The 24,412-nt window shown below is 43.7% G+C and overlaps 1 protein-coding gene across 1 annotated transcript in view; it reads right to left on the bottom strand.

Moving 5' to 3' along the window:
- The window catches only part of LOC133955692 (cGMP-inhibited 3',5'-cyclic phosphodiesterase 3A-like), a 74,593-nt gene extending 52,684 nt beyond the window's left edge, over positions 1-21,909 (bottom strand). Inside the window, exon 1 of the mRNA XM_062390666.1 lies at positions 20,977-21,909. Within this exon, the coding sequence (XP_062246650.1) occupies positions 20,977-21,909 (933 nt within the window). The remainder of the gene's footprint in view (positions 1-20,976) is intronic.
- Between the last annotated feature and the right edge of the window lie 2,503 nt (positions 21,910-24,412).

Below are 24,412 nucleotides of genomic sequence, written 5' to 3'. Positions count from 1 at the left end.
CCTTGCTGGGAAAACCGCACATAGTCACACACACTCATGAACTATTCCTCGTACTTCCTCCGTCTGCCTTTTCCCCTCTCTCCCTCTCACACACACACATCTACAAAGAAACTCCACACACACATACACACATCCACATGCACCTGTGACACGCGGCCTGTTTTCCACTAAGGGTCTAATTGATTGGTAAATGGAGATGGACACCTGTGCTAGCGGAGCCCTGTTGATTTACCAGAGACGCAGGGTCTATTACAGCGGCCCTGCTCCCGACCCAAACACGTCACCCAGACAACCAGTCAGTCTTCACTGTTAGCTGCCTATTGCACACACTGGCTGAGTAACGGAGCCACACACATCTCCATCCACACAGGTGGATCAATGCAGGATTTGGAAAACAGCGATACCCATCTCCTATGTAGAGACAGACAGACCGGCCGCTATTGACAGTTTGATGGTTTAATGATTAAAAAAAAAAGTCAGACTTGGAATTATAGTACACTGGTTACTGGAGAGGAAGAGCAGGTCTAAATGTGTCTGACTTAATTTTAAGTTCAGTAAAAACTAATTAAAAATGTATTTGCACTCTCCAGCAACTGTAAAATTAAACAAAAGGGTAATTTTTAATGATACTCCTCTTTACGATGAAGTGATAAACCAATGCTGAACTTGCTTTATTGTCCCCCCCCCCCCCCCCCCGAGGATGGCTGGAGCCGTATTAATCTCATTGTGCACAGATGCAGGAGAGGGTATGTTTCCCTTTCATCCGAGCTCGTCCTCACACCGGAGCAAGGAAAGAAAAAGAAAAAGGAGAAACCGTAAAGAGAGGAGAACCTGCAAAAAGAGAGGGGTCGGCCCTTCAGTGGAATTCAACAGTGCATGAAAGGCAGCGGGAAAAATGAACACATCTGCCATGGAAATAGGAGAGGTGGTTTGTCGGCCATCGCAAACTTCGCAGACGAGAAGAAAGGAGAGGGGAAGAGAGAGGACGGAGAGTAAAATGGGGGCGAATCATGAAAGAGATGGAGCTGGGAGGCAAGGAGAGACAGAGGATTACTAAATTAGGGACAGTGAAGTGAGAGAGAGAGAGGGGAAAAGGTTCAGAGTGAATTGTAGAGAGATGGGTGGATGATGAAATGAAGAAGGAAGTGGAAAGTAAAAGAGACCAAAGTCCGGGGCTTTAATCATACCGGCGAGTAGTGAAGCTATAGATTAGGGGGAGGAGATCTTAGCGGCAGGTCTCCATCCGGGGGCCGGAGCTTTGAGGGCACACAGGACAAGATGTGGGGGAAAGAAGAAAAAACGAACGCACCTCCCCAGAGTGGGGAGCACTGTGTTACCACGGAAACAGCTCTGACGTCAGAGCAGGCATTATGTGATTACTCATAGAGTCTGCTGAGGAGCAGGCCAATAAAACAAGGGACCATTTCTCACACACACACAGCGAGACGGCCAGAGCTCCGGTTACATGCATGTTTGCATATGCACGTGCACCCACACCGCACACAAACAAAGGCATGTGATTGCACTCATGTACTCACACAGCGCCAACTCATTCTAGTAGCTCCAGTACAAATGAAAAGCAGACGATGATGATACTCAGGATTTTTACAATCCAGACTCAGTTAAATTGAGGGAATTTTACAAGGGCTTGGGATTTGGAACGGAAAAGGTGCAAAGTCAGCGTTTGCCAGTTAACCTTGGTGCTGAGGAATGAGGCAAAAAAAAAAACTCCAACACTCATCGCTCGGCAATGACGCCTCAGCGTGAGCGTCGCCTCTGTGACTGCAGACCACAAGTCCGGCTCTCTGCCGCCACAACAGAGGAGCGCTCACTCTACCTCATCAGCACAACCACGAGCATATCGCTGGCAGAATCTGCATGTTCTGCATTCCACACATTCTGACCCGTGTTTGACAAAGTACATCAAACACGCATGCTGACATGTGCGCCATTGTGCGTCACAACACACACGCATTGCACACTTCCTCTCCCCATCTCCCACACATTCTCCACTGGGAGTTAAAACACTGTTAGGGCTGATAAGGATCCAGGCAAACAGTGTGGATAAACAGTCACCCTGGTAATTAAGAACAGCAGGCCTATCAGAGAAGAGCATTCTGAGACAAACATGTGATCCAGACTCCATTACTGAGGGCCGGACACATTTCCACCACAAAGACCATTAGGTGAGTCCAGACAGCGTCAACAGACCCAAAGACCACAGACTGACTCCAGCAGATTCCGCTGTGATCAGATTAACTGAGTTTTCAAACTAAAATGTTATTCAAACCGCTTTTTGCCATTGTTACATGGGAATCCCTCATGTTTATGTTTATCTTCAATCAGATGTGAGAAGAGTTCTCATTTGGTATTTGGTGTCAGCAGCAGAGCAGTGCCACTTCTGGATAAAATCTAAAAAGTAGAGATACATGGCTGCATCACTGATTTTTGAATTTGCTTTTTGTTGAAGCCTTAATAAATAACCATCATGCGAGAGATGGTTATTGGTTAAATGCCTTCTGCATTTTCTTATCAAATTATAAATTCATTCAATTTATTTTTGATAACCTATAGATTGAGGTTGCTGGTTATTGTGCTTTCCACTTTTGTTATAGATTGAGAGGCTGTGATAAAAAAAAATTCTGCAACCAATATTTAATATTGATAGTCACATTAATTCATTCACAAAACCTTTTGGTTAATTCAACAGAATTTTAGAAATAGGACGTTACTATGTAAATGCATCTGTATCTATGACACTACTCTTAATAAGGCCAAGATCAAGATGTCTATTCAACCTTTCACTGCTTTGTCATACTCATGTTAAAGTGACGGCCTCCAATGAGACCACTGTCACAACACTAGCATCTAATATAAATAACAAGCTTCAAGTTGAAAGGGGCTCACGGTTTCATTGTTTGCAGTTTTATAATAACTTTTTAATCAAAATTACATTTTCACAGAAATTGAATATGTCGACGCCATGCAGACAAAGAAACGAAGGGTTCTTTCAATGAGCAAGACTGGACCGAAATTGCAAATACACTGTTCATCGTTCAGGATGTTCTCTCCAATTAAGTGAGTTCAAATATGACTGATAATAAAAAAATAGCTTTCGTGGCTCATGGCATTTTGACGTCAACTTTCCACATCACTTTAAACTAATCTCGAAAGAACAGTATTGATGATAAACACAGATTAATCCACTTTATAAGAATTTTTTAAAAGCTATAATTCGGAGCCAACATGTTTTGCCAGGACATTAACACTATTTAAAGTGTGAGTTTGAAATATATTGGACAACAAAGTTTGTTCTGACCCTGGAGTCACCTGTCCCTCTGTGTGTCTGTACAAAACGTTACATGTGTGAGCTCCATCCAGCGTCAGTCCGTCTTCGTCTGCAGCATCTGTCCTTAATGTGCGTTACGCAAGTTTGGTTATTGCATTTGGGACAAGTGTTCCATGTCACTTCTCTGCCACAAATGTGACTGAGCTCTGGCCAAAACCTGATATACTACACTCTGCATCATCACTAATTTGGTTACAGTGATACCATATCTGAGTTGATCTAATTAGAGGCTTACCAACAGCCCAACAGCTCTCCCTCCTGCTATCTGTCCTCACAAAGGGTGTGAAAGTGTCTTATTTGTGCACCTATTAGCAAGCACACATGCATACATTCATGCAACACACTGTACGCCGTGCGTGTGTGTGTGTGTGTGTGTGCACACTAAAGAAAGCTGCAGTCCACCTGGCAGGCCAGTGAACTTAATGAGACTCGTATTTGTGCAGTCACATCCGCTGCCTGAGGCTCCGACCAGGTGCTCTCACACAACCCATATTCAAACAACACGAGCAGGATCTTCCCAGAGGCTGACCAACATTATGTACCACCCAGAAGCAACGTTTACAAAGAAGCAACAAAGATTCTCCCTCGTTAACATTACCTGACTAACCCTAACCCTACCATAACCCTAACCCCCCCAGTGACTTTGACCTTTCACATCTAAAGTTTAACCAATTCATCCATAAGTCTAAGAACGCATTTGCACCAAATTCGAAGGAATTCCCTCAGGAAGTTATAGAGATTTTGTCTCCACAAGGTAAAAAACTAGCTTTTTGAGGTCACAGCAACTTTGGGCTTGAACGTTTTACCATCAGACTAACAAGTTTATTCTTTAGTTCAACCGAACCTTTATCCTGAATTTGAAAGAATTCCCTCAAAGTGCTCTTGAGATATTGTGTTCAAAAGAATCGACGTATGTACGAATGCATGGAAAACCTCCAAACAGTATGTTTAATCACTCACTCAAACATGGAATCTCTCTTTGCACCACGGTCTAAAAGCAGTGAGAAACTTTTTAAATACATGTGTCGTCGGCTCAGTGGGAAATTTCCTGGCCTGGTCTGGCCTGGGTCCACACTTGGTCCAGTCAACTCAGACCTAACAACACAAATATACTAATGAATCACAGCTGCAGGGTCTGAAAGGAAGGCCTCCTCCACACTCAACTTCCCCAAACCCTCTGCAAAACATTCCCTCACTCTCTCACTCCCTCTGCTTTCTTCATCACTCGTTCGAGGGGATCTAGACCTGCACTCAACAGCACCGTTTCTTTGCTTACAATAATATCTGTCTGTTTTAGCTACTGATGAGAGACTTCCACAGACCTTCATTCCTGATCCTCAGACTCCCTTGGAACAAATGTCCAACTTTTGAGGGCTTGTGATTCAAGGAGTGACCCATGGAGGAGATGAGTGTTCAAATGTGTTGAGCCTCCAGACGTGTGAGACAGAGTCAGGGTTTACTTTGTAGCCCACAGGGTCGCTGTCTGTTGTGATCTGACGCTACCAGGGTGGCGGTGAAGGGCACGATAGAACTTTGATGTTAGTGCGTGTGTGTGTGTGTGTCCAACACGCATCATCTCCCCTAATGTTTTCTCTCAAATGTGACCCCTGGTTCCAGTTCCTTTCCAGCAGCTGACCACCATATGTAAAAGGGCCGCACAGGTCCACTGAATCCCTGTCTAATGGCCTGCACAGATGCCACTTTCCTGGAACAATTCCTCCTCTGTGCGTGTGTGTGTGTGTGTCTTTCTCCATGCAAACAGATTTTATCGTTCCACACATTTCCCCTCCGTATGTTTCACCACTGTCTGGAAACAATGAAAGGTGCGCGGGTTGGGGGGAGCCGAGAAAAAGTGGAAGAATTCTGGAAAATGGCACGGTGGGAGAAAGGGAAACACATAAGGGGGAAAGTTATGCTGCTGTTTGGACAAGCGTTGTTGAGGGTAAGTAAAAAGGGAAGTAAGTAAGCCAACGGCAGGTTAGTTTTGAGGGGAGGAGAGAGGAGGAGAGAGGGCAGACTCTTGGCTTTCTAGCAGAATTCAGGCTGTCAAGGGCTTCAGAGACACTGTTTGTGTAGCTTGGACCAGGCCTGGTAGAACGTGCGGCACGATGATGGAAATCTTACACTAACTCAAAACAAGCCAACTGACCTTTTCATCTAACGGCCCTTGAATCAGTCTTAATATTCTGCCAACGTGGAAATGAATGAGTGCTTATTACATCTGTGGCAACATCACAGACACTGGCCGCTTCAATACAGGTGTGTTGGTGTGTGTGTGTGTTGTGCGTGCACATGCCAGTGTCGTCTGTATTTCCTTCGACATCCAGGTGCATTCCTGCTGTCAAGCAACAATAAGGGCGCATGTGAAACAAAGCAGAAATAAACTTTATAAGCATGTAATGTTGTCAGATCAGTTCTCAGCTCACCGTCCCGCAGTGGCAGCGGAGTACACAACCACAAGGAACTGGGCTCGCCGATAGACGTTAAGACCTTAGTCACAGTAAATGCAGTTGCTTCTTGAAGACGACCAATCTTCATTACCACGGACATTTCCAAAATAATGAGATCACAGACAGTGTGAGAAGAGTTCCCACTGCAGGAGCCACCATTTTGCTGTCTGGACTTTGTCTGAATTCCAAACGCAGAAAAAAATAACTGTCTGACACGACATCTGCCTGAAACGATATAGCCTCTAACTTTTCCCAGAGGAAAAAATAACAAAAGACGGAGCAGCGGCTGCAAAAGCGGAGCCAGATTAAAATACTAAACAATATCAACATATCAATAGCACACAGCCAAGCTTATGATTAAGATCAATGGGAATTGATATTTTCCTTTTCCATAGATCTTAGACATTTGGCAGTTTTTCGTCAGAAATAGGAAACTCTCTGCCAGCTGCGGCTTGGCAGGTATTGAAGTAATAGAATTTTTTGAAATGGAGAAATGCTCCTACTACATTATGAACAGAGACACTTATATGCAACATAAAATAAATCTTCATGTTATGGATAAGTCAAACCTGTGATGTGGAGACAAAGATCCCAAAGATCCCAAAGACGCTCAGATTGCAGATCAGCAGGCTCTGCTCACTAACTTCTCCAAAAGAGGACTGCTACAGGCATCGCAAATGAGCATAATGTGTCCAGGGTTTGATTTCATCTATATGAAATTTGTGCAATGCCTGAGTTCTTTTCCTCCTCATTACCACAAATTATGTACACGATCAGTTACACCACAAATCGTGATGTGTGTATCGAGTTTAGAGGCTGAGATCAGATTAGACGAAACATTATCAACTCCCACAGGAGACTGAGTTAGGACTCACATGGTGGCGGATGACAAAACAATAACGTGACAAAAATATATTTTATAAGAAGGAGAGAGAACTTGGGGCAAAACAAAATAAGCTGTAAATACAATAAGGACATGAACGGTATGTTGGCAACATTTTTTGCAAATGTAATTTAGACATCTGGCAAATAAAGAGTAAAATCCATCCATCCATTATCTATATGGCTTATCATTTGAGGGTTGAGGGGAGCTGGAGGTAGTCCCAGCTGACGTTGTGTGAAAGTCGCCAGTCTGTCTCAGGGCAAACACACAGACAAACAACCATTCACATTCACACCGTCGCAATCTAGTCTCCAGGTAACCTCATGTGCATGTCTTTGGGCGTATGAGTAAAATTACAAAAAATTGCCGCCTCGCTTGCCATACCTCTGCATCTTTGTCTTCACACAAATCGGATTACACACAGATTCTGAATACACATTTACCGATTCCTGCACTCATTCACAAATCTCAGCATGCGTTGTTTCAAACTGTTTTACACATTTACAATCTGATTACATGCACATGGATTGATATTAATTTAAGCAACTCTAGACACACACATACACACAATTGATATTTCTAGAATACTGGCCCCCATACTAACGTCTTTGTCTGCTACAAGTCTGTGTCCTGCTGAGCAAGGCAGCAGTGGGTTTATCAAAGTTAATATACTGCGACTATAAGCAACACCTTTCACATACATCTATCTGACCTATGTGGTTTAATTGTGATTGTCTATAGGAGTTACACAAATATAATGAGATAAAAATGCCAAAGGAGACAGAGGGCCAAAAGTATTGGGTTTCGTTTTACGATGCTGCACTGGAAATGTCTGTCAGCCTGGAGCAGTTTGATTTCCTCAATCTCTTAGAACAAGCACTATGGCAGACACCCTTTACATTTTCAATCAAAGGTGAAACAGGTGCAAAAAGCAGAGAGATAAAGAGACCCGGTACGGCACCATAGCATGGCTAACGAGCTGACAGAGCAGGAACAAAAACTTTATGTAGTATGTAGTCTGAAGTGCCAGACTGATGGCAGTGATAGGAGGAGATTGCCTCTGGCTGATGGAGCCAGTGGAGAACTGAACTGGTGTTTCTCTAAGGCCTAACGTCACCTTGTCCATTTAATCGTGATTTTGATTATGTGGTCAAACGATCTCCAAACTACTATAATCCAGTTGAAACGATTATTTGAAAGAGACGCAAATGCGAGGAGCAACACCACACAATGTAGCGGCCGTGCTGCGTCCATTCTCTAGCGCGCTGTTCACACCGGACCCGCAATTCTCTGCTTGTTGTTGTATGTAACCTGTTCAATGTCGGGGTTCGAGGGTAAATGATAATGGTCCTCATAGCCCCCTCCCCACCTCTCTCTTTCTACCTCTGTCTGTGTGCTTGTAGTGGGGGGCGGCAGATGGGGACATTTACCGGAACCGGAAGTGACTGGTACTTCCGGTTACAGTCATTTAAAGAATTAACCATAGACTTCAGAATAAGGGCACATATTAATAATCGTTTGAATAATCGTGATAAGGATTTTTTCCATTATCAAGCAGTCCTTACCTTAAGTGTGCCACAAAACTTTTTCCACACCATTACACCACCAGTAGTAGCCATGTACATTTGACATAGGGCAGGTAGGGTCCATGGATTCAAGCTATTGGGACCAAATTCTGACCTAACCATCTATGTGCCTGAGCAGCAATAGGGATTTATCAAACCAGGCTCATTTTTCCAGTCTTCAATTGTCCAGTTTTATTGAGCCTGGGGCCTCAGTTTTCAATCGTTGGCTGACAGGAGTGGAACCTGATGTGGTCTCCTATTGTTGTAGACCATCAGCCTCAAGCTTGGACAGTTTCTGCTCACCACAGTTGTAAAGAGTGGTCATCTGAGATACTGTTGCCTTTGTGTAAGCTCCAACCAGTCTGACCATTCTCCTCTGAGCTCTCTCATCCGCAAGTTGTTGCCATCTGCAGAACTGCTGCTGGATGTCTTTTTTTAATTTTTACACCATTTTGAGTAAACTCTAGACACGTTGTCAATGAAAATCCCAGAGCCACAGCGGTATCAACAGTTCTCAAACCAGCTCGTCAGGCACCAACAACCATGCCACAGCAGAGCCACTCTTTCATGTGACAACCGACTGAAGCTCCTGACCTGTATCAGAATGACTTTATGCTACATGACTGGCTGATTGGTTAATTGCACGAATAAGCAGGTGTATAGGTGTTCCTTACAAAAAGCATAGTATGTGTAAAACCTGAATGACCCTGTAACAACCTCCCTTTTGTGATGCTCCTAGTCTCCTGCCTTCTTTTTCTATGGGTACTTTAACGGAAAATAAAGCAGAGAAGAAAGTGTGCTTACAGGGTAGATATGCGTTTGTGTGTGTGTGTGTGTGTGTGTGTGTGTGTGTGTGTGTGCATGTGCACAGGATCATCTGTTCAACATCTGCTCAACCAGCCCAAGGCTCCTCGCCTCTTGAGAAATGGGTCACGTTTCCCGATGACGTCAAAAGTCCTTCTGCCTCTCCAGTTTGTGGAGCTTTGCCAAAACCACCACATGCCATTCCTTGTCCTTACAATGGAAACACTCTCTCCAGAACCTTGATGAATCACCTGCCAAACCTTCCCCCAATTCTTCAATCTAAACACTGAAGTGGGTCTGACCATGACAGCATGACACAGGGTAAAGGGTTGATTATCCACAGAGGAAAAAACACACCAAAAAATATTTGTCAACATGCATTTTTACATAAGCTCAAAAAGAAGGCCAGGATAACTAAGAGTTGAAAGAGAGGTATAGATTATAGACAATGTTGGTAGAACCGCTTTAGAAAAGAGCAGATATGCAATGTGGTCTCAGAGATGATCCAGGATGTGAGGTTGCTAAACTATCTCAAGTCTGAGGAGAAGACTTGAAAGGTCCCCAGAGGAAACCAACAAATCTTTCCACTGACAGAAGATGAGAAAAGTAGGGCTTTGTATTTGCAAGGACCTCACGGTATTATCACGTCACGATATCTCACAACATATTGCGATACAATAAATAATGCGATGTATAGCAATACCCGACATATTTTTCGGCTGTACGCTGAACAGTCGGCTTTGTTAATAAAGACGTAAAAATCACAACAACAAATCATATAACTCGACATTAGTCATTCAATTTCAGCTTCACTTCTAGAAAACAACATTATACGAATAAACCTCTTAAAAGTTGTTTTTAAGATAAAAACATTTATTTTTACAATTCCACATTGCCATGTCAATATCAAAGCATTGTCACTTTTGAACTTACTCTCTTATCGAACGTCCGTTTTCTCTCAGCTGCAACACAGCCACTCTTTATCCGTTTCCGTTGTCCAGCTGTCACCAGTACGAGGCAGCTCTGCACTGATACCCTCACGTTTAAACAATGTATGAGAAAAAATATGGATATTGAGAGCGGTGCTATCGAGGAAGACATTACTGTGAAAGTCAGCTGTGCCATTACTTTTACACAGCCCTGAAGTGAAGATTTCATTGAAACTGTCCAGCCCTGAAGGACACAACACAGGGTGCAGCGACAGCGTGAATTGAACAGCAGCTAATAGAAAAATATCATGGAGAGAGTGTGTGGAGTCAGAAACCTGAGACATCCCAAAAAAAAAAGAATCGCCCTTAAAATAAATTCCCTGTGTAACCATTCTATCCCGAAACCCTTCGTTAAATCATATCACCTTCACTTTACAGAGACTTCACAGAAACACACAGAGCATGTTTTATCTGTGTGGACGAAGGGCAGAGGATGGAGATTCATTGGAAGTTTTCCAAAACAAGGATATGAGTCTTATCAATGTGGCTCACATGTTGTCATGGCACGTGTCTTTTCTCACTTCTGGTTTCCCAGCCCGGAGACGTGACCGGCACCAGCGACCGTGGATCCGGGGTGGCTTGAGGTCCGTAAAGAAATTAGCCAGTTAGCTGAGCTATCTTGGGAAGGAAGGGTTGTCTGGAAGCAACAGTCCACTATCTCCACGACACATGACCACACACACACACACACACACTCGAGCCTGCTGTTCATAGCCATTGATTATGGCCGAGTATAAACGGATGTCACCTGCACACGAACACATCAGCCTTGACATCATTTAGCGTCTCCAGGCAATGCAGAGCATGGCAGTAACAAATCAATGAGACCTTGCCGAGCCTGTCTGCTAAGCATTCATGCAAGTGTATGTTTGTGTGTGTTACAGTGTAGGGACATTCATTGAATATCACATATAAGGTCCTGTATTCTACAGGTTTCTGGTGTTTTATTAAAATGCTTGATACATCTAAGAAGATATTTACACTTTTAAGTATCAAAGACTATCTCAATGTAGTATTACATTATTATTACATTTCCTCTTTCAGAAAAAGGGCTTTTTGAGTTGGTCAAACAATCACAATAAGAAAAGAAGAGAGCGTCTGAGCCTCTATTCTGACTCATTGGTAAGTGACACATAACAATGGTTGATGCAATAATACTGTAGCTTGCCACACTTTATGAAAATGCAAATAACCGTCGGTCAGCACTGAAGTGAGCCAGACCATCAAATTCAGATTAAAGTGCTCAGGTGTGATTTGGTGGTTTGCACCTGGCTGCTTCCACCAGTGAGCATCAAGGCCAGACAGAGGAACAGGCATGACTGCAGACGACCACTGGGGATTTCATGGATGTAATTTGGCAGCTGGTAGAACAAGGCTGGAACACGACATATAAGAAATATGCTGAAGTGGGCAGCCGCTAGAGACAAAGCCATCAAGTAGTTACATTTTTTTCCTCGGAGCTCCGACACCAGGCAGTGAGTATCATCTCTTAACTGTGAGTCATTAAGCCACTTGAGCTAATTTCAGACATTACGTATAATCTCCTGAAATCCATCGGAGGAGATGTATGTGAGAAGGCAAATGCACAAATCAGCTGACTGCGGACCTTATACGGACTTTCTCCTGCCATGCCCGCAGCAAAATTGTGAATAATGTCAGGGTGAGTCCTTGTGAGAATAGAGCAGGGGATTATACAGAGGATTCAGCGCGAGTGAGTGAACAACAGACGCACAGCTAGAAGAAAGATATCTCAGGAGGAAAGAGAGGAGCCTTACAGGTAGAAGACGTTGAAGAAGGTGTCCACTTGGAAAGACGATGTCATTTAAAGAGCATTTGGTGATAAGAGCTGATGTCTGAAAATAGCTTTAGAGAAACTAACTGTTAAAAGTTGTGTCCAGGTGGGCCATGCTGGAGGCGTAGCCCAGAGAGGTGGATGACATCACAAAGTAACGGAATTCCAGTTTTCTGCACATTTTCATATTGATGGACTGTCTGCTTTGATACTTTCACAGTATCAAAGCCTAAAATCTCACTTTCTACAATATCTGACCTGTAAATATTGACTGCATTTGTCAATGGGAAAAAAGGCTCCTTCGAGTTTTTTCTACACTAACAAGTCATCATCAGATTGCTATTTTTTAATTGATGAAAATAACAAATTTCCTTGAACTGACTATCAGCGGTCTGTGTTTACAGAGTGGATTCAGAAAAGGGACCAAAGAGGCAGAAAAGGATCCTCACGGTTTAACTGAGCATCATAACCAGCATTCCATCATTGGTATTTGTCCATGTATCCATTAAAAATGTAACTCATATAGACACTGTGTACCATCATGCAAATTCTGCACAGCGCTACAGCCATACATTGCATTTTTAATATCTGACTAATTGAAAGTGACTGTGCAAAAACAGCCCTTAACCCAAACCCTAAGACTCTCGCCCCTGCGAGGGTTGAAATAACCTGACTGACAGACAGATGTACAGACAGAGTTTTTTTTTTTTCTCCAACATATTTAGAGAGTAAAACATAGCACTGAGCGGGGAACAGCAGAAGCCTTGTTGGCTGCAGGGACAGACGGGCTCATGGTGAGCCAGTGAGGCAGCGGGGCTGGACGGACGGGGAGGACTCACCAGGCAGAGGTTACAATAACACGTTTCCTCGCACCGCGCCATCAGGCTAGACACACATGCAGCTTAGTGACTGAACCTCATAACATTCAAGTCCAAAGGATACTATTCCAAAGTTTGAGCCCTACCTGTGATAGATACATGCTTCTAACAGGAATTCAGTTGGTAAAGCAAAGTTTTTGAGGGATAAAATCTGGTATCAAATCTGGTGGAATATAACTAAATACAATCAATTGTACTTAATTAATATGTTGTAATACATATTCCGCTTATAATACTCACTCCATTACACTAATTGAAAACCATAGCTATTAGTTACATTGTTAGTTATAAAAATATGATGCATTGTGACAGATTAAACTGCCTTAGAGTTTTGAAATGAACTCGACCATGACAAGATATTAAAGTAAAATACTTTTTATACTCTATAAACAATTTGAAAATTTGAATCCAAAATGAACATTAACTAAAGAATATTAAATACATCTTGTATTTTGGAAACTGTGATGAAATTACGAGGTTGTAATGTTTTGTGGAAATTGTGTACTTCATTTGGATCACATTAAAAATATATGCAATGGCTCGTCCAGTTGTGCAGTGTGCAGCCAGCCAGGCAGTGTATTTCTAAAAACAATCGTCCCTCAGTGAAAACTGCGTCACTCGTCATGTTCCTGAAATAAATAATCAATTAATAGCTGACTATATTTGGATTTATTGGACAGCCTCAGTCAGAGGGGTTCAAAATGTTCCTGCCTGTTAAATGAAACGTAGCAGCAGCAGCAGCAACTGTGGCCTGTTCTGTTTCTAACAGAACCACAACGGTCAGACTGAACCTGAACGAGGGATTGGCTAGGATTACGGACGCCAATCAAAGATCATGAGATCAATTTTTGAGAGACCATATTCCCAGATGTGCACATGCACACTCAGGGAAGGGAAATTAGCAAAAATTGTTTCTTCCATTTGTTTTTCACACATCCTCCTAATGGCAGCTATTTACGTCTAGGACTGCACTCCCCCCTCCAACTCTCCACTTCTACCTCCCTTTCACAAACATGCACATATGTACACTCTAGCACACACTTCCCGGGGCAATGTGAGAGTGTCTATTCATTCGGCAGAGGCCAGCTGCACACCTGGTGACAGCCCAGGATGGTGGTGTTGGCTCAGGTCAGGGTGTGCGGGGAGAGGAGAGCCAGGGAGGGGGGGGGGGGGAGCTGGCTGAATGGGCCCACAGGCCCGTCCTTCAGGCTGTGCTCAACCTGCACATTCCAGCTCATTCAGCAGCAGTGCAGGCGCAGGAATGTCCCCTCATGTAAGGGATCACTGTCTTAAATGTGGGCTCCTCCTGTGATTGAAAAGGCCCTTTATGAAGATAAATACAGATGAAAGCCAAACGTGTTGTGTTCGGTTCCCCAAAGTGATGTTCTGCCGTACCGGATATGTACTGGGAACTATTAACCTGCCCATCCTTTACAGGAGGAAAACATTGCTCCAGCGTCACTCACAATTGCTTGTTTTCGCACATAGAGCTTGGAATTGAACTTTATCTAAATGTGTTGTTACTACTGAATATCAAAATTTGTCATTTGTACAAAAAAGTACTATAACTACTAATTATTTATTTCCTGTTTTAGTGATAATATTTCCTTATTTAGACAATGTTCACAACAGCAAACATTATCTTGTTCAGGGCAAATGTAGAAACAGCTATCATGAATATGGCTAAACATCCTTTCCTTTCAGGAGCTTCAGGGGTAGTGCTTTAAGGTGGAGGAGAGAAGCTTCATTTACCAATCACTTTGGGCTTTTTAACTTTGCAGAACTTTTACAAAAACAAAAAAACTATGAAAGAAGAGTTGTTGTAAAAACTCAAAAGAGGTTAAGTTTGTCATATTTAAATATAAAGGGCCCATTTTAAGGTAAATAAAAAATCTATTCATACAATTTAGATGACACACATTAGTGAAAACATCACTAGGATTATTTTCTATTCAATTTATGCCAAAAGATCCCTTTCACTTAAATCTTACACACTGATCCTTTGAAAATTTACTTTCAAATGACACATGTGCTCCAGACCACAAATCCAGACCCCCAACCAGCCCCTACACAACAATCTCAGACCCTGCCAGTGTAGACCCTTGGGTTTTTACAACATCAAACATTTGAGAAGTTTGGCTTCTGTTAAACAAAGAAATGTGTTAATAATTCTCAGAGTTAATTATCAGAGAGCGTATTTTTATGGTAATGACTCTAATCCAGGTGTCATATTATATGCAAATCTTCAAGTGAATTCATTCATTCACCAAAACACACACTCTCTCCTCTCTTTCTCCATCTTTGCCTCACACACAAACACACTCATGCAGGAGAACACGCATCCACATACTGTACGCATACACACATTTGTGCCAGGAACATTCTGTTCACCTCCATCACAGAAATAGTCAGTCTCTTATGGTAACACAGAAAACCTGAGTGACATAATTGCCTTGGTCCAGAACGGACAGCAGAAGAAAGTACAGAGTGTAATCTATCCTTCAACGCGCATAGAAAAATTCTATAATTCGCTTTAGACTCCGCCATTCTATTCAAATAGGAGGCAGTTATTAGAATCCTGAGGTGTTAATATGTGTGCTGTGTGTCAGGACTGGAGGCCTCTGCCTGTCTAACAGTTCCAGCTGCGTTGGGTTGTGTCTGTGGTTGGAGGCCCTCCGTGTTTCTCCGAGCGGATTCAACCTCTCAGCCTGCAGCATCTGGCAGCCATCAAGCTGCTGGCAACACTAACACACACACACACACACACACACTCACACTTACGTCCACACACATGCTCACACAGACGTGCTTCCATAATTTCCATGGTAATCCGTAGGGAGCCAGATCGTGGCTGTGCCAGGGGTAGGGAAGAGATGGAAGAGGGGCACTGCACTTAGTGCTGGACCTCTGGTTTGGTTGGCTTAGGTGATCACAGACACGGGGCAAGAATCAGGATATGAGCTACTCATGTTGCCATAAATGAAGGTAATGAAAGAATTGGACACATATGGTGAGCCATGTAATGGAGAGTTTAAAGAATAATTCCACTTTATTACAACGTGGGTCTCATTTTCGTAGTTTGACTATTATTGCTGTTGGTAATAACAACATTGTTCTCATGCAGGTAATTTCTGAGAGCATGGCAACATCATTAAAAAGTGTTTAAGTGGAGTAATAAGAAGGACGTTAGACAATTATTTACCTTTTAAAGGAACAGTTATACACTACATGCCACAGGCATGACTGGGGTGGTGACTGTTGATGTTGTGACATCACTAAGTTATGGAAGTCCTGACGGTTATCTTAAAGGCACAGTTTCTGAATACAGGCTGTGGGAATTTCTCTGTGTATTGAATGCAATTATACTTTCATATTATTGTTATAGTACCAGCACTTGCTTTTTTTTTTACACTAGAATGGCACTGTGGCCCATCAGTCTCCTTTTGAAACCACATTTAAATTTACTAGATCCAGATTTTAATTTGTTTTCGTACAAAATTCACAACACTTACCTCAACGAGCCTGATTATTTTTCATCAAGATAAATTAAAAAAACGTTATACCTCGCAAAGTAAAAGGAAGTGATATCATGGATCTGCCCCCATCTCCAGATCTGTACCGAATATTAATTGGTTCTTTCCTGACCCACACTGCATCCTCCCAGTAGGTTTCATGTTAATCTTTCCAGTAGGCCTCATATAATTTTTCTTACAAACAAACATACGAACACAGTACAGGACCTTTAACTTTATAAGCAGGTAGCAGCTGCTGGTTTTTGTAGAACTGTGCAGAAGGTTTTTGTAGAACTGTGCAGAAGGTTGGTTTGGGGAAAAATGTTTGTTAAATATTCACGCCGCCACACACATCAAACCTCAGCTTAATGTGGCACACACTCGGAAGCCAACATGGCAGACGCAACACATTCGAATTGGGTGCACATCATGCGAAAAGTTGCTACTCAGTTTCAGTTGAATGCGAGACCCTTCCACCATTCGGGGGGGGGGGGGGGGGGGGGTGAGAGTAAGCCTGCTGTTTTGCCTGGCTACTAAACAAAACCTTGAATGACCTACTTTCATTTCTACCCCCAATTCCTCCACCCTTTGCCTCCTTGCACACACGCACACCGCAGATAATACACTGGGACTGGATGAGGATTCAAAGTGCGACGTGAATCCCCCCAATCTCAATATGCATGACCCCTTCCTTATATCAGCTTCCTTTCCAAATGCAGAGGGAGGCTTTCAGCGAGACCATTCCTAACCCAGAGGCCAGTCCAGTGAAAGGAAGAAAAAAAAGTGAAAAGAAAAATGAAAAAAGAAATCATATCCCATGAGGCTGTGTGTTTAGAATACAAACAAGCTGTTTGGGATGAGAGTGCGCACTGGCCCAGTAGTAAATCACTGCCCTACAGGCTATCAACAGCCTCCTCCATCCAAAACACAATTCAATTATGGATGGTGCAGCAAAAATAGAGTAACAGGAAACATTTACAACAGCAACAGTAATTGTGTTTGGATCCCATTCCACAGGAAGTCATTATCATAGATTTCAAGAATATCTCGATCATCCAAGTTAAGAAAGAATTTCCTCCTCTGGTTGGGATAATATTTGTGTTGGTGTCAGTGAAAGGACAGCGCGCCGAGGAGCGGGAGGAGTCACCGACCGAAACGAGAGGTGTTTCCAACACCTCGCTGAGAGAAAAGCAGAGGCAACCCACTAAAGTCCACTCCCCTCCCTGCTTCATCAGTTCTGCTCAAACTTTGCCACTCAGGTAAGCTTGGTTAGAAAAAAACGTTTGACGTCTGCTGGCAACATGGCAGCCTTTCTTTCCTCTGCTCGCGAGGAGAGAAAGTTCCATGACAGAGCTGATGTCTGCAGCAGGAGAGACCTGGACTCACATTTCCTTACACGCTGTGAAAAGCGATCCACATCACGAGTGCACACCTCTTCCTCCAGTTCAATATCCTGAGCTGAAACACAAAAGACTGGCCTGTCATTTTGTATTAACCCACGAAGACGGACTATCCCGCGGAGGCCCCCGGCTAACCGCTATGAGATCAACTGATAATGACTTTCTTTTATTATGCCAGTGATTGGGAGGATGACCCCAGCATTGTGAGATCCACCCACCTAGCTGAGCTGATAGAGGCTGGCAGCCAATTTATAATCAAAAGGAGAGCGAATGGCTGTTTATTAAATCTACAGTTGAGCAGATTGAAGCGTAGCCTCGGAGCATGGCTTCGGCGGAGCCCGGCTTCGGCAGAGCGGAAAAGGGCAACACGGTACCTTTAAGGCCTGCGAGGAAGCAAAGGCAGACGGATTTATTTATAATCTGTTTATTTTTTGGATTAACTGTTCTTAAATAATGACCATCAATCTGAAGGGCCATTATATAAGACTCTTGGAGGGGAGCTTCCTGTAGAGGACGCTTCCTGTGAGCTGCGACCCTCCATACAACATGACACTATCCTTCAAACACTTCACAGACGCGGAGCTAATGCAAACACCATCGGGTCAACAAAGTGCAGATCTAACCCTCTGTCATGCCTCAGCCTCTCCTGCTTCTTTACAACATCACAACTCTATTTGACACAGCGAAAGCGCAGGACTGTTAAAACATCACACAGCCCCTTCAGGTCATCGAACTGAGAAGCACTACCTGGAAAAACTATGGCCTTCGCGCTTCCTCGCAAACCTCCGTTTGCTGCTCGAGGCAGCGTGGGTTGGTCACTTCATGCCGTCTAACGTCCCCCTCTGTTCCCATCAGCATGTGGTGTCTGCATTGTAGCCCCTAGCGTGTGTCTGACCCCCCTCAGGGAGGCCAGTGGGAGCGAGGTGATGACTAGTGTGGGTCAGCATGGGCTTGTTTACACATTACAGACCACACAGACAAGACACGGTTAAGACAGCATATGTATGCCATGTGTGTCTCAATTACAGGCAGGCCATGACTGGCCAACTGCTTTTTACAACCGCCACACATGAGCGGGGAATGCAAGATTCAGGCTTTTCAACAGAAACTCTACTGGCTTTTTCTAGCTCTTATTTTGTAACCTATAAAGACAGGCTGAGCACGGCTGTCTTAACGTGCCACAACTAAAGAAAACAAAAAACAAAACATCATCATAATAAAGATGATCCCGGGCCTGGTGGAGGTGTCAGAGCAGAAGAGACAGAGTTGTGATAAATGTTGTGAGACAGATGTTGTTTTCTTGGTATGTTTCCTCCGCTCTGCTCAGGTTTTACAGGAGCAACAAAAATCTAAAACAGACCAAAACAAGTTAATTGCCACAGTGGCATCAATAAGAGCAGTTAACTGCTAATGTCTTAATTTTAGGGCTATTTTTATTGTTCTCTAGGTTACTACATCTTGAATTCCTTAGGTAAATGGGGTCTGAATCTTAATGTGATGGTATCAATTATTCTCTACTGTTTTTGTATTTGGTGAAATAGTGCATATAGCTTTAGCAATAAAAAACAATAATGCAGCCGGGTTTTGCAATGTTCACTCTTTGGATGATCAAAATATCTGAATTTGTTGTTTTAGAATTTTTAACTTTTGACAATATATGTAAACATTTTGCATGATCACAGTTTGAGATCACATGTAGTAAAACTTCATTATTTAATGCAAAAAGAGATAAAAACGTCAATAAACATATTTATTTTCAAATGCAAAAAATGTGTTTGCTGAAAAAGCCGTTGTTCTTTCCATTATTTGTAACACTACTTATTTAATACACAGCCGTGTGAAATAATCTGACATCTGTACACATGCTTGTTTACAGAGCAAGCTTTATAGCCAGCAATTATGTTGCTCATCACTCATTCAAAATAAAAAATACATTCTCACTCCGTCACTGCAGCTCAGCAACAAACGCATATCAGATTAATAGAGACTGACACGTGAATAATCTTCGGCTCAAACCCTTATAAGAATAAAAGTGTAAACTGTTTCCAATATATGTTTTTGTGTGTGTGTGTGTGTGTGTGTGTGTGTGTGTGTGTGTGTGTCTGTGTGTGTGTTTGTGTGTGTGCGTGCGTTAGTGCGTGCGTGCGTGCGTGCGAGACCACAAAGAAAAACAAACAAGCACACTACAACGCTAACTAGCCCCGAGAGCTGAGGGCATCTTTCAAGTGGCCGGGGGCCGACAGTGCAGCCTCTCATCTCCCAACCTAACTGCACCCACAGGTCACAAGGAGAGCTTTGATCACTGTGAAAATCTGTTTCCCATTCACATGCCCAGCATGCTCATTGATTTTCCATAAGGTGGACTGAGGAGATGATATGAGTTTGGTTGAGTGAAGCCCCCCCATCGCCTCTTTAACGCAGGTATGCATGTGTATTAGTATCAGAGGAGGTTTAAAAGCCAAGGCTGCTACATTCCTGGGGTTTTAAGACAGCTAGCCTTGATGAGTGATGTAGAGCAAGTGGCAATAATTAAAATCATGGACAGAAAGATCAAAAATGCATTTGTCATTTTTGGTGGCAGTGGCTCATCTGGGGAAAAATGTTTGACATAAATAACCAAGGATGAGATGAATCACTGACATCATATCCTGAGCTTTCCTTTCTCATCAACACTTAAAAGCGGCATTTCTAAAATAGCTTCCCACTGGCAACAAAATACCAAATTTGGTCCTTTGGTCTTAAATGACAGAAGAAAGCTGCAGTTGCATCTATGCTGTAGAAAATATCCACATGAAATAAAAGCCCTTTGGCGTGATCTGATGGGTGATGCCTCCTGACCATAATGTTAGAAGATAAGGAAAGGCTATCATACTTTCACATTTAAGAGCAAAGACGTTCTTGAGGTCTTACATAAACAATGGCACAAAGAATATTGTGAATTGTTATATCGGATGACTGCAAATTGTTTTAGCTGTTATCCCAAACTGATCAAACAATAACAACCGTCCAATGCACATTACATTACAAACATTGTAATATTCTCACTGCAATGTTAAACAGGATACACAAAATAATAATAATAATAATAATAATAATAATAATAATGCTGTGTGGATGAGACGTCACCTCACTATACTGCTTTAAAAGCTCTAAAACCTCCAACAATAAAACCACTGCTTAATAAAAATAATGATAATGATTTAATAATGGTGAATATTCTAATTAGAGTCCCACAGTCCTCATGTTATTGGCCTTGCACTGCGCCCTCCTCTCATCTCTAACATCAAACTCGTCATTGCAAAAATAAAAACAAGCCCAGAAATAGGAAAGTTGAACGGGACAGAAACTTCTTACCTGGTCCCTCTGGATGCATGGCAGAGAGGTCCGGCGATGTGACTTACTGTTGGACTGACTGTGTGCCATGTCTGACGCTATCACAGAACTGGACCTCCTGCGCCTTTTAAATACAGGGATCTCTTCCCTGGCTCCAGTCACGGGGGTGCAGCCCTCCTTGTGTCTCCCTTGGTTAGGCAGGAGCTTGTCAGCATACCTCGCCAGCAGGATGCCCAGCGCTCCAACCAGGTACGCCACGTACGGTCTCCAAGTGGCCCTGACTTTGTGCAGCGAGAAGAGCGAGATAGTCCTGATCAGGCTGAGGAGAACGATCACGGATATGCCCCGGTTCAGCCGCGCTACCATGAGTGCGCCGGTGGCCACGCAGACGAGCGCGACAACGGCCGCGGTGGAGAACGAGAACAGCCGCTCCTCCTCATCTGTCCCGTCCAGGAGAGACCACGCCGCCGCTTCGCCCAGGTGGCACACGGTCAGGAGGGAGAGGGCGCTCTGGATCAGCACCCCGCAGCGGAATAGGTACACACCGACCCAAAAGAAGGCACATAGGAGGGTGAACAATGGCGAGAACACACTCCAGCAAGTTTGCAACAGCTCCGCAGCGCAGCCTGTAACGAAGTGAAGGGAGGACGATGAATGCAAGAGTGTGTTGTCAGCGCTGCTGCTGCTGCTGCTGCTGGCTCCAGCTCTCCAATCTGCACATTTGACCAACAGAGCGAGAAAAACCGAGAGCGACCCCACACACACCGCACTCCGGAGTCTCTGGGAACTCCATGATTTGGTGAACATTAGCCTCACCCACGACTCGCAGCCTCGGTCACGGCACAGTGGGATGACACATGCTTTCACATAACCATTGCGATCCGGTGCGCTTGAGCTTTTTTCGTGAGAGCTGCCCTGCGCACCGGCACTGTCAGATTGTGCAGGCATGGCCATCACTCATGGCAGATATGAAAGTATGAGGAAGTCTTTAATGCATCTATACCACTGCGGTCACGGGGCCGGACGTGAGTTAATGAGAAGAACAAACACGCGTTTATTGTCCGCATGTTGAAAAAAGTACCGCGAATACGCACAGATGCGTCTCCATTTACGCACGGGGATGAGCCGCCACTGGACGCATTCGCTTTGTTTTCCCAGGTGCTGGTTGAGACACTTCTGCCCTGAACAGCATGAATGGAGGCTGGCTGTCCGAGTAACTCAGATGTTGCTCAGATCTAGGGCACCGCTCCTCCGCACACACGCGTCCTGCTTTGCCCTCCTTTGTGGCGCGCCGTCTCTTTCACCTCTTCTGCCATTCTCCTCGCTTTGTGTCTCCACCCTCGAGTCCGGGCAGCAGCAGCAGCAGCGGTCTCTTTTGTGAAACATCAGTCCCGGTCCGTGAACACACTCAATCGCAGACGGTGCGCTCCGTGGCCATTATTATTATTTGGCCACTTTCCTCCTGAAATAGCAGAGGTTCCACTTACTTTCGAGGATAAGCTATCTGCCGAGGAATTCGAGCCGTTTTAGAGCGAGGGTCCATCAGGTTCTTGTTCGTTTTTTGGGGGATAAATCCAGAGTGTTTTGTCACCCGCTCTCCAACCAGCCGCCTCAGCTTACACCCCCAAGTTCCGGCTCCCCGCACAGGGAGCAAGATGTTGCAGCAGCAGTGAAGCCCCCAAATCATCACTCAGCCAGCCCAGCAGGCGCTATCATCATCACATCTGAGTTTATGTACACATCATTTTATGAATATTATATTTCTAAACGTAATTCAATACAGCAATTATGAAGGTTGACCTATATAAGTACATTAGTAAATGAATATGGTGCATCCACGCGTATCTATATTAGCGGTTTCAGTGCATTGTTTTCAAGCTTTAACAAACTGCCTCAACAATTAAATTATTTTTGATTAGAGCAGAAGTGTCTGGGTGCTGACGAGAAAAGAACTGGGGCTTTGCAGAAAAACTGTTTAGCTGAGAAATTCCCAGAATGCTCCTGTGGTTGCCCTGCAGCTTGACTCTTTATGCCCCCCCCCCCCCCCCCCCCCCTCCACACACACACACACACACTCTCTCTCTCCACAAGGCCATTGAAATATTCATCCCTCTATAAGTGTAATTGATGAGCCGTTGCGTCACAGTGGAAGGTTGCCATCAATGTTTCAGCACAAAGACCTTTCCGTGTGCACATACAGGCCTACATGTGTTCACAGTTCAAGAGGCACATGTGTGTCGCCTCAGATGTGCATGTGTGACGCCCTCATGGGATCACGCCTTCTCACATAAGGTGGACATATATGCAGATATATAGACATCGCAGCGGGCACATCTAACCTCGCTCAGGATTGCTGATGCACTGAGAAAGAAGCTGACGTACGAACTGCAAGTCAGTCTCTGTCTCATCTCTGCAACTTTGCTACTTCTCTCTCTCTCTCTCTCTTTCAAACATACTTCAATCTTAGTAAGGACATCATTGGTATTGTGCATAGCCCTGAAAAAAAACCGAACCTCAACCTAATATACCCTAATATAGTCCTAATTCTAACCTTAACCCCCCCAAAAAATAAAGTCTCAAACAGGCCTTTGAAAAATTCAGGACCGGACAAACTGTCCTCAATCTGTAAAGTCTATGAACACAATGGTCCTCACATAGACACAAAGTACAAGTACACACAAAGATTTGTGCATCCTTATCCTTAATACAACCATTGACTTTAGTTCATCATGGAAAGTCCATGAACCAAAACCTTATCCCCAACCTTAACCAGAGTTATTTCTTGCCTAACCATAACCTAACCTTAATCAAAACATAAACATAAAACTGAATATAAAAAAACTAAGCTTAAACTTAACCTTAACCTTAACCTTAACCTTAACCTTAACCTTAACCTTAACCTTAACTTTAACCTTAACATAAACCTTAACAAAACCAAACCTAACCATAACCTAACAGATTTGTCCCCACAACATGAGTAATACTTGGACCACACGCACACACACACTGTACTTTTAACCCTGGGCTTTTTCAACATCTGGTCTTCTCACAGCATCTCAATGAAGATGGAACATTGTCTTCTTAAGCGCTTTCTCATGCCACGCACTTGTTTCTGCAACTCTATAATGTCCCTCATTTATTTATGGTTCTTGAAATCTTTCCTTTCTCTCCCTGACAAAGACGGGTCCACACGATTCTCTCTCTCCAGTGGTGTAGACAGAGTTCTGTGTATCCCCCTTCAGTTGTGATTAGCAGGAAGGAAGGAGAGGAGAAGAAGCACTAACAGAGAGCGATAGGAGCTGGGGGAGGCCAGGTCCAGCCTGTCATCTCTCAGCACATGCTCACCCAGTGCCAGACAGTCCTTTCAATGCAACGTATCACACAGGATCACATGTGCGTGCAGATTTCTTCAAAAATATCAACTCTTTTTCACCTTATCAGGGGCCATTGGTAATTC

The sequence above is a fragment of the Platichthys flesus genome, chromosome 6 (genome assembly GCF_949316205.1).
Source record: "Platichthys flesus chromosome 6, fPlaFle2.1, whole genome shotgun sequence".
Taxonomy (NCBI): domain Eukaryota; kingdom Metazoa; phylum Chordata; class Actinopteri; order Pleuronectiformes; family Pleuronectidae; genus Platichthys; species Platichthys flesus.
This window is presented reverse-complemented; position numbering and strand designations above follow the sequence as displayed.